The sequence below is a fragment of the Miscanthus floridulus genome, chromosome 17, assembly GCF_019320115.1.
Source record: "Miscanthus floridulus cultivar M001 chromosome 17, ASM1932011v1, whole genome shotgun sequence".
In the NCBI taxonomy this organism is placed as follows: domain Eukaryota; kingdom Viridiplantae; phylum Streptophyta; class Magnoliopsida; order Poales; family Poaceae; genus Miscanthus; species Miscanthus floridulus.
Genome location: NC_089596.1, coordinates 14,996,729 through 15,007,744, shown reverse-complemented (window position 1 = coordinate 15,007,744; position 11,016 = coordinate 14,996,729). Strand labels below are relative to the sequence as shown.

Sequence of the window (11,016 nt, the reverse complement as noted above, 5' to 3'; positions counted from 1 at the left end):
GTACTTAGTGTATGAGACTTGAGAGTGATCTGTTATCTTTGTATCTGTGATGTGTGATTGATACTGGTGAACAATGGTTTAAGACTTAAATAAGAGCTATGCTGCACTTTTTTTTCTCTTTTATAGGATTTCTCACCATGGTGAGTTTTACCTAGAAACATTTTTAATGAGGCAGCATTGTACAAACAACTCAGTTATCTTAATTCCCTTGTCTCCTTTGGTGGCTTTTGTTAAAATTTAGAATCTGCGATCAGTTTATTACTTGTGAATGTGAAATACTGAAATATGAATGAATTGTGAAATGCGATTGTAAAAATAGAGAAATATTGGATAAGAGAAACAGTTTGAGGTGTTTTAAGAGCACCAGGATATGGACTAGCACGGCGACACGGATTTTGGCCCGTAGAACCGTGCTTGGGCCGAAGGCCGAGCACGAGACCCGGAGGGCACGGCCTGGGAGGCACGGCGTGCCGTGCCAGCCCGACCTCCTACGGGCCGTGCCTGGCCTGGATCCAGGCCGGGCCGGCCCGTTGGCCAACTATACCTAAGGGCTCGTTCGGTTCCTTCAGATTAGGTCCCTTGAACGATTTCCAGTTAGAATAGTTCGCTAATTTGTACAGTTTTGATAAGCTCGAATGGTTGTGGGTCCAGTCCAGGACAACCGACCAGACCCTAAGTAGTATAGTACTGTACATGGATAGTGTACAGCTTATTACAGTGCCAAAGTGACAGGCATCCTAATCTTGTCAGACTCAGACACGTCGCAATCACATCCAGTTTCCAACCCGCAGGTAGCTTCCATCCTCGGAAATGGCTCGCCATTGCTTCCTGTAATACTCCATCCGCGAGTGTGGCTCTACAACGCGGATCTTCCCATTCCTGTTATTCAAACACTCACATTTCATCAAGCCATAACCACACGAACCAAGATTGATTTGCGTTATTGGAGCCAAAAGATTAGCTTAACACCACATCTAATACAAGTTACAAATCATATCTCTTTTTAAATTTTATTTTCTTTTTATAAACAACACAAAGAAAGAGACGTTACAAAAACACTAGTAAATTAAGAAGCATGATATGTGTGTGATATCATAAGCACTACATATGGCAAAATGTAAATTTAGTGCTAAAAGTGATTGCAGCTTACTGTTCATTTCTCTTTGCTGAAGATTAGACAGGGCAACAGCAATGTTCGCACCAATAAGAGCATTATTCTTAACAAGTGCAATATCTGAACATCACTAAGGAGAACTGTCTTTGCATAAATGGAACTAAAAGGGCACACAACCAATATGGGTTTTGTATGGTAATTATACCCAGTAAACCTTTGTTTCCCACAAAATCCAATATGGTATTGCACAATAAAAATTTGGAAATGCATTGGATATCCGTGGAATACAGCAACTAGGCTTAAAATTCTTGGTGCACGTTATGCAACCATCCTAATAATATGCCATCGAATGGAACTATTATACAGATAATGTCATAGGATACTAGCTTCCAAGGAAGATCCTCCAGTTAGTTGTTTTACTCTTTCAAGCATGAAGGGAGTGATCGCATTTCCTATTATCCTTTTATCCCTGAGAAAAAAGATGGCAAAGTTCATCAGCTATCATTTTTATATCATTACCAGAAGTGCAGATGTAGACTGTACTCTGCCTCCTTTAGAGCTGTCTGTATTGCAGACTCTATAATTTTCCCTGAAGCTGCATGCTGCTTGGGGATAGGCGCTGCAATAAGAATCCCAGAACCAAGATGTAGGTTCTTGTTTGCATCTGCATGAAATCAGAAATCTTACAAACAAAGAACTCTAGAACCACTGACAACCAAGATTCTAATCAGCGCAGAAGCTAGCAAGCACAAGGAGATACTGCACAACATCAAAAGTTTGAACAACTCAATGTGTGGATTGCCAATTGGACTTTGTAATGTGATAGAGTTTTGTACATTAGAAGAATCCAAACATTCTAAGTGATGCCTTTTGATTTTGGATTTATAGCGCACAAATTTGGAGCTACCTTATTAATCCGGTAGTCTGGCTGTAGATTTTAAAACGGGGTGCTACATATCGAAACGATTCTATCTACATACCAGTTAATATCTCTGTAAAAATCAAGAAATAAGATAACTCAGGGAGTAGAAGCTCATCGGTGGATCAAGTCACTACCAAAAGTTCGTCTCATGAAAAGTGTGAGTAAGGATATAAAGCAAAAAAAGTTGTAATTTACTACTCACATATTATTTTGGCACACTCTTCTGGAGAATCAACACGACATGGCACCTGCGTTTGGTAAAAAGGTATATGTCAATAAATATCCAGAACAGGAGTTACTTACTGGAGCCTGCTTGGATGAAAAAGAAATTGCAGGAATATTGCAAGGAACGTTTCAACTCCAAAGTCCATAAGAATCAAGAAAAGCACCCCTTGCAACAGGGCCTAACTGCATATCTAATCATTCTGTGATAGTGCCAAATTACTGCAAGACCAGCAGTATGTACTCTACTGAATTATTTGCAAGAGGCCATATTGCATAGTTGTCAAACACTGAGATGAGGAAAATGTCCTTTAGACTAACATAGGCACAGAAGTGGCGCAAAATCCTGTTAAGCTAAAATCATATATAAAAATCTCCATACTTGCCTAGTTGCCTTAGCACTTAGCTGATAGACTATGTGACACATGAAGCATTTATAAATACAAATGCAGTTGGAGGAGAAAAAAACAAATATTACAAAGAGTAAAAAGTTTTTTCTTAAAGTAAAAATAAGAAGGAGCACTGCCAGATACAAGGGAGGGTTTAGAAGTTACAGGACAGGATACAGATAGCAGAGTCTGGGTAAAAGGAAAACAACAATGAGGATGTGAATAGGAAGGGCGATTCAAGGATGGTGAAACTCAGAAGACTTAAAAGGTTATGCCTTGAACTTGAAAGCTTAAAGTTAGCTGTTTTCAATGACTGTGCTCTAGCGAACTGTCCAAACTGAAAGATATATAAAGCAGTTTACCAAACCTTCTCTTTCGAACCTCACTACACTCCGTGTACAAACCACAACTTCATTGAATTATGAACAATCTTAAGTTGCAATTGAATCATGCTAAGCCACCGTTGGTTCAGATGAAAGCATTTGGCTCTTTCAGCGGTATGGCAATTATATTCCAAGTATCAACAAGACAAATATCTTATCTTACAGAAGAAAAGGTATTACCTGGCATCCACTAATTTCTGTGAAGAATGCGGGAAATTCATTGGCTCTGTAAGCAGCAACTGTAACCCCTTGAGTTTCCTGTCATGCAATAGACTAATAAGATCACACGACTGAACATGAGCAAAGCATTGTACCTTGCACGGTATCTTGCTGAAACACAAACGAAACTCTACAATATTACTCTCATATTAAGCACCACATATTGACTCGATTGTCAAGCAACACAAGAGCTTTTGTGTGAGCTTCTACTGAAAAGATGATCTCAGGTCATTCAGGATAGACATGAACAAATGGGTCCCTTTAAAATAACAAACACCAATAAGTTTACGTTTTGGTTCCCTTTCAATTGAGTTAAGTGCTAACCAAGGAAAAGTGAGTTCCAAAGCAAAGGTGCTTCTTTTTTCGAATTAAAAGATAGTGGTGAGAAAATTAGATTAATTCATATGCATATGCAACTTTTCATACCAGTATCTTACAACAAAAAGCCTTTGTGTACTGGTGACAGAAGTTGCATATGAATTAATCTAATTTTGCATCAACTCATTTCCAGCCCACACTTTCCTACTTTCATATCCAGCTCAGTATGCAAAGAGAAGTGACGAGATTCAGGCAACACCTTTATTTCACTATTCAATAACTCTTGCGCAGACAGATATGCACAAGTGTTGTCGTCTTGACCCATATATGTGCACATAACATTATAACAATAACAAAACCTGAACACATTCCTCAAGTACATCCTATCCATATTTTACATCTTAACAGCTAAAGATGAAAGCAATATACAATTCTACATGAAAGTTCATTCTACTAAACCAAGTTATCCGTGGAAGACAGCAAACAGAAGTATACTACCAGGTATTCAAGTGTCCGCTGTATGTCCAAAATGGACTTCACACCTGCCGATACAACAGCTACAGGAGTCTTTCCAAGTTCAGTTAAGTCTGAGGAGACATCCATAGCTGCATCGAAATGGTGACTTCATCAATCAATGTACAACTGTTTGTCGCTTGACCATGCCCAAATGCTAGTTTAGTTTAACTGTGCATTCTGAATGTTGTGCTTCAAAAAAAAAAAAAGAGAGAGAACAAATTTTATTCAATGAACTTTCAGCTTCAGAGTTTAAATCCATCAATCAGCAGTTGATGGAAGATCATCAATATCATACATTAACTAGGGGGTCACAGAGAGCTGTGCGAGAGACGAGATTGAAAGAGATAAATCATAAGCAGCCAAGATACAACAACTTCCTGCCAGTGTCACACATACAGCAAAATAAGTACGCAATAAGAAAATGCTTACTTTGTTCACCATGTCTATGCACACCTCCTATTCCCCCTGTAACAAAAATCGGTATGCCAACCTGAATTTGGAAAGAGCTTAATTTATTTAGAGTGGTTGGTACTAACATGGAAATGATATCAGATCAAGCCAAGATAAACAAGACAGGTATAATGATTTTAGAAGAGATATTTTCAGCACCTTGTGAGCAAAGAACATAGTGGCCGAAACTGTTGTTGCGCCATTGCCACCAGATGCGACCTGTCAAATAGATAGAAAAAAAAAGGAAAGAAACAAATATAGGTATATGACTAACTATAAAAAGACAGTTAAACACAAAGGGAATACAAATATATGCATAAGGTCGCCCAGATTTGGAGATAGTGGCCGAAAAAGGTCTCCATTGCTTCTATGTCAGCAAGGAGGCAGATTGTTGAGGCATAAATCATGTAAAGTGTCCTTTTTCTTGTGTAAATAGCAGAAGAACAGCAGATAGCATGGAACCTGAGAATGGATAGTTTCTAGTGTACAGGGCACTCACAACATGGGCAATATCCCTTCTAGCCGTCTTCTGAAATTGCCTTCCACTTATAGCCAGTCTCTTCAATTGTTCGCTGTTAAGGCCTATTATTATCACAAGAATAGTGTCAAGGGTAGAATGTAAAATTTACAGTATAATTTGACTTAGAAATTTGGATAATCACGTTGTCTTGTCACTGCGAATATGGTTTTGCAGATGCATGGTTGCTAAAAAAAGAAAGCTAGAATGATGTTTTGGGTGCTAGCTTGAGAAGAAGGAAATATGTCTCCAAATTCAAAGAGTGAAGGAAGGACGAAATGGATACTAGCAAAATTCGAGAAGAAGGCAATCCAGCAACAGCACGTGAAGAAGCTGAGAACTGACCGACATGGGGAACTCCGTCTAGGATGGCTATGGTGGCAGGGATAGCCCCATTGTCCCTGACGATGGCCTCCACCTCCATGGCGGTCTGGAGATTCTTCGGGTACGGCATACCTACACGGGACCCGTGAAGCATGTTGCAGTCAAGGGACATTCATTAAATGGTGCACGCCATGGAATTGAATCGAATCGAATCGAACGTTGATGCGCCAAGCTAGCCAGAAGAGGGAGGCGACGCGAATGAAAAGGGAAACGGATGGCAAAGGCAGGAGCAAGCTGACCGTGGCAGATGATGGTGGACTCGAGGGCGACGACCGCGACCTCCGGCGCCACCACGATCGGCATCTTCGGCGGCTGTGCCGGTTCTGTCTGCAACCGTACGCCGGCGGCGGAGGAGGTAAGAGTAGTCAGCAATTCGCGACCGGGCCGGGCCGAGCCCAAAGAAGCCTGGAAACTTTTCAGATCAGATGGTTATGCGGCGGCCGGCGGCGGCTAAAGGTAAATAAATAGAAGGGCGGCGGGGCGGCGGCACAGCGAAAACGGCCCTGTTTGGATACTCTAGCACAGCTAGACGTTAGAGTTAGTTTCTAGCTTAGGACTAGTCCTGAACTAACTCTAGCCTAAGAGATGTTTGGATACAAGGGTTAAAATGATAATAAATGTGCTTTCCAAATCATTGGTGTGGGTGAAAGTAGAGAGAAAACAGTGGACCCCACCTCAAATAGCCCCAACTAGCCCAAATAATCACCTCTTTGGGGGATAGTTTTTTAGGGTGGGCTAGTTGCAAATAACCCACTCTAGCCCTCCTGTTTGGCTACTTTAGGACTAGTTGAGCTCCAACTAGCCTAAACTAGCTCTAACCCATGGATCCAAACAGGGCCAACATCATGATCTTTGTATGGAGGGAGGAAGAGTAGAATGGGCCATGCCGGTCCATACGAAGGCGTCATGATCTTTATATGGGACCAAATAACCTACACGCGTATAAAAGTAGTATTTTTCAGTTTTTTATGAAAGCCAGATAGCGTGTCCATGCGTTGTTATAACTAACATTTTATAGTAAAAACACACTGATCGTACGATAAGATAATAATACTGTAAAAATTAAATACCAACATTAAAGTGACATTTAATCAAAAAGCAAAGTTTATGAATTTAACACAGTCACGGAGTGCGCGGCGTCGCAGGCTCATAAACTCTACTTTATAGACCTTTCCGTGATGCGGCTAAGATAATGTTTTATATTGGCAGGAAGAAATCTCCGATATCCATTTCTTTCGTGCTCACAAACTAATGACCCTGGTGCAACAATAGGAAATACAAAGGAGCTATCCTCCTGAATGCGCGGAACCAACGCCACTACGATCGTGCCATCCTACGATCACTGGTATGGTGTTGTTTAGCACTATTGTTCATTATTATCGCTAACTTGTTTCGTTGGTTTTATTCAAGTAATTTATGTTTGTAATTATGTAGGTGCTAATTCGGTTGATCCCACATTGGCATATGAGAAAAGTGGAAAAAGTCGACAAAACTCATGGTTTTGAGAACATATTATGAACAAAACACTTAAAGTGTCATTTTATAACAATAATATAACACTGGTTCAATTTTCATTATGCCATCGCACAAGTATATATACAACATCTCCGTGTAGAGTCTGATAAACCATTTAAAAATACCTAGGAACAGCAACAAATATGGCATTAGTGAGATATTATTTGTACAATATAAATTGAATGAAAAAATACATTGTATGCGTTAGTAATGTTCTGTTACATCGCCTATGACGTTAAAACCTCCTTAAATACAATATTCTTTGTCAACGTTCCATCCGCTATTAGGGTCTTCTTATCCTTATCTTTTTTATTTGACGCATTCTTATTTTTTCCCTCGACATTCTTTTTAGCATTTTTCTTCTCTATCTTTTCGGCCTCCTCCTCTTGTGCCTCCGCATCAGGTGGGAGGGCAAGGATCTTAATATTGGTTCTTGACGTGGCTCTAAACATCGCAATGTACAACTGACCGTGAGAGAACACCGGTGCGGGTAGGTACACACCCATGTTCGGTATAGTTTGGCCCTATGACTTGTTGACCGTCATGGCAAAGCTCAGCCTGATAGGAAACTGCTTCCTCTTAAACTGGAACAGGAACATCTCGTCATCAGACGGGCATAACAGTATTCGAGGAATGAATACCCGCTTCCCAGCATGCTGCCCCACCATAATTTCAGCGTCGATTGTATTTCTTCGAAACCCCCGCACCACCAGCATTGTACCGTTGCATAGCCCATTGGCAGGGTCAATATTCCTAAGCAATATGATAGGACACCCGAGCTTGAGCTTCAAGACGTGTGGAGGCAGCCCGTTGGGGGTCAAACTGTTAAGGAACTCTGATGGATAATAGTTATGTGGATCATCTACCGTGGAGTCAAAACTGTGATACACCATCTCGCCGCCCTGGAACATATCAATCATTTTCATATTGATCATGTCCACCCAATCGTTACGTGTAGATAAAATCACTCTGGTGGTGATGTAGTCTTTGCCCTCCATGTTTGCATTTAGATCAGGAAAGATGATGTCGATCAATGTATGAAGATCTTTCTCGGCATCTCCAGAGTACGGGACACATATCTCGTCTGGAATACGTACATTGCCATCTCTGTTAACCTCTTCCGTTCCACCACCAATGCGCAATAGATAATCTGCAAACCACGGGTCACTCTGAGCCCTCATGTTGCGGACGAGCTTTAGGTGGCGCATGGATTCCCAAAGATACGACATTCGTAGAGAAGCACCGACTATTTGAGCTCTAGATCCTTTCCGCACAACAGGGAGGACCTGTCTGAAATCCCCACCAAGGACAACAGTCTTTCCACCAAATGGTAGGTTTGACCGGTCCATTATATCCCGTAGGCTGCTGTCTAGTGCTTCCATATTTTGCCTCTTTGTCATAGATGCCCCGTCCCAAATTATGAGAGTTGCTTGCTGCAGCAACTTGGCAGTACCACTCTGTTTTGTGAAGCTACAGCAACTGCCCTCTTGAAGAGTGAGGGGTATCTTGAAATGCGAGTGGGCCGTCCTCCCACCTAGCATTATGGCTGCTGCGACTCTAGATGTAGCTATAGCCACGACAAGCTTGTCCTGGTTGCGTAGTTTTGCGAGAAGTACACTATACAAAAATGTCTTTCCTGTCCCACTAGGTCCATCCACAAAGAACAACCCGCCTTGTTTGCTGCAAACAGCGGCCATTATCTCACCATAGGTAGACCTTTGCTCGATGTTGAGTGAGTCGCACAATAGCACATCTTTGGGATTCTACTCAACGCTAGCTTCCTCAAATATCTCACGAGGAATATGGCTGGCATCGTCGTATGAGTGATCAATATCTAGAAGAGGAAATGACCTTATGTCCTTCCCCATAGACTACAACATGTTTCTAATGTCTATCAAAACCATTTGTTTCTAATGTCTATCCGAGGCAAGCCAAAGGGGTCTTTAGGGCAGTGTTTGTTAAGATCAGTATAATCAATGCACATTGTCCATTCTTTATTCTTTTTTCGAACGAGAACAGGGTTTGCTAACCAATCTAGATGATACACTTCTTTTATAAACCCGGCAGCTAAGAGCCGTTTTATTTCTACCCTAATAGCCTCCTTCTTGTCTGGCGCGAATCGGCGAAGTTTCTGCTTGATCGGTTTGGCGGTCGGCGAGACATTCAAGGAGTGCTCGATCTTCTCCCATGGTACCCCCGGCATGTCTGCAGGTTTCCAAGCAAACACATCGGCGTTGGCATGTAGGAAGGAGACGAGCGCGCTTTTCTATTTGGGGTCAAGGTGAGCCCCAATCTTCACGGTCTTGGAAGCGTCATTGAGGCCGAGGCTGACCTCCTTAATTTCCTTGGACTTGGCGGAGGCGCGGGGAAGCTCTAGCTCTAGAATCTCCATGTCATCGGCGGGTATTGTCTTGGCTATCCATCTGGATGGAGAGGTCGGTGGCTTCGGCGAGGGCGAGACTCTCTATCTCGCAGGCGTAGGTGACGAAAAGGTTGGCCCGCAGAGCTAGGACTCCTGCAGGTGAAGGCATCTTCAATACCAGATACGCGTAGTGCGGTATGACCATGAATTTGGCTAGAGCTAGCCAGCCAAGTATGGCGTGGTAGGCGGTGTCGAAGTCGGCGACATAGAAGTTGATATGCTCGATGCGGTAGTTGCTTGCCGTGCCGAATTGTACTGGCAAGGTGATCTCTCCAAGTGGCTTGGATGCCCTTCCAGGTACCACGCCCCAGAAGGAGGAGTCTGAGGGTGTGAGATCTGATATTGCGAGGCCCAACTCCCTTAGGGCTCCGGCGAAGAGTAGGTTCGAAGCACTGCCACCGTCAACAAGGACTTTTCTGAATAGCACCTTTTGGATGGTTGCATCGAGGACGAGGGGAAAACGCCCTGTGTATGGTATGTCTGCCCACTGGTCGGCCCTGCTAAAGGTGATGGAGATCTCGAACCATGGGCGATAGCTAGGGTCGGTGGTAGTTTCTTCTGAAGCGATGACGAGCACTCATCGAGCGGCAAGCTTTCATTCCCTTCGACTCTCAGTGGAGGTGAGGCCCCCAAAGATGGTGGCGACCACCTTGTCGTGGTCCTAAAAGGCGTTGTTGTTGTTCCCAGGTGGTCGGCGACCTCCTGTTCCATTGTTGGCGTCGTCGTCGAGCCTCTTGTCTTGGAACTCCCTGGCTAGACCAATGCAGTCCTTCATCTTGTGTTTGGCGTTCTTGTGAAGAGGGCACAGGCCGTCGAGTATCTTTTGGTACTGCTTGTCATAGTTACACTTGGTGCGAGGTTGACTAGCGGCGGTGAAGATGTGTTCTGGCCATCGGCGGCGATTTTGGCCAGGCCTTTGTCCTCCTGTTCAATCATGGCCGCTATCATGATGATATATGCGGTCGTCTAGGCGGCGGTCATTGTGACGTCGGTCGTCGGGGCGATCGTCGTATCGGTGGGGTGGTCGCTGAGTGCCTGCATCCTCGTTGAAGTGCACCTCGGCTTCCTCTGCATCGGCGTACTGGTTGGCAGTAGTTATCATTTTGCCAATACCGGTTGGCGGCTTATGATTGAATTTGGAGCGAAGTTCGTGATGGTGGAGTCCTCGGATAAAGGCGGTGATGACTTCAGCTTCCGTGATGTTGGGGATAGAGTTCCTCGTCTCAGAAAAACACCGGATGTAGCTGCGGAGGAGCTCGGATGGCTTCTGGTTGATGCGGCTGAGATCATGCTTCGTGCCGAGTCGAGTACACGTGGCCATATAGTTATCGGTGAAGACTTTCTTCAACTCTTCCCACGAGCCGATGGAGTCCGACGCAAGGCTGGTGAACCAGCTCATGGCGGGTGGTGTGAGCATGATGGGGAGATAATTTGCCATAACGCTGGTGTCTCCTCCTGCGGCACGGATGGCAGTGGCATAAGCCTACAGCCACTGAGTTGGGTTCATTCTTCCTTCGTAGGGCTCGACCCCGGTGATCTTAAAACCACAGGGCCATCGAAGCATTCGGAGATCCTTTGTGAAAGTCAGAGGCCCCTCAGGATTGTCGACACCGAAATCTGCGGCGTTGAGGTCGGGGATAGGCTC

General features: G+C 43.7%; 2 protein-coding genes across 2 annotated transcripts; both read right to left on the bottom strand.

Annotated features, from left to right (window-relative positions):
* Positions 1–587: 587 nt before the first annotated feature.
* Positions 588–5,890, bottom strand: LOC136518028 (pseudouridine-5'-phosphate glycosidase-like). The gene is made up of 12 exons (XM_066511677.1): positions 5,674–5,890; positions 5,396–5,506; positions 5,033–5,115; positions 4,693–4,752; positions 4,513–4,573; positions 4,066–4,172; positions 3,211–3,288; positions 2,239–2,284; positions 1,658–1,778; positions 1,498–1,583; positions 1,151–1,234; positions 588–879 (listed from the first exon to the last, which is right to left on the bottom strand). The coding sequence occupies exons 1-12, from the start codon at positions 5,735–5,737 to the stop codon at positions 857–859; spliced, it is 924 nt and encodes a 307-aa protein (XP_066367774.1). The 5' UTR covers positions 5,738–5,890; the 3' UTR covers positions 588–856.
* A 1,583-nt stretch (positions 5,891–7,473) lies between these two features.
* Positions 7,474–8,646, bottom strand: LOC136515281 (uncharacterized). Its single transcript, XM_066508921.1, has one exon. The coding sequence runs from the start codon at positions 8,644–8,646 to the stop codon at positions 7,474–7,476; it is 1,173 nt and encodes a 390-aa protein (XP_066365018.1).
* Positions 8,647–11,016: the final 2,370 nt, after the last annotated feature.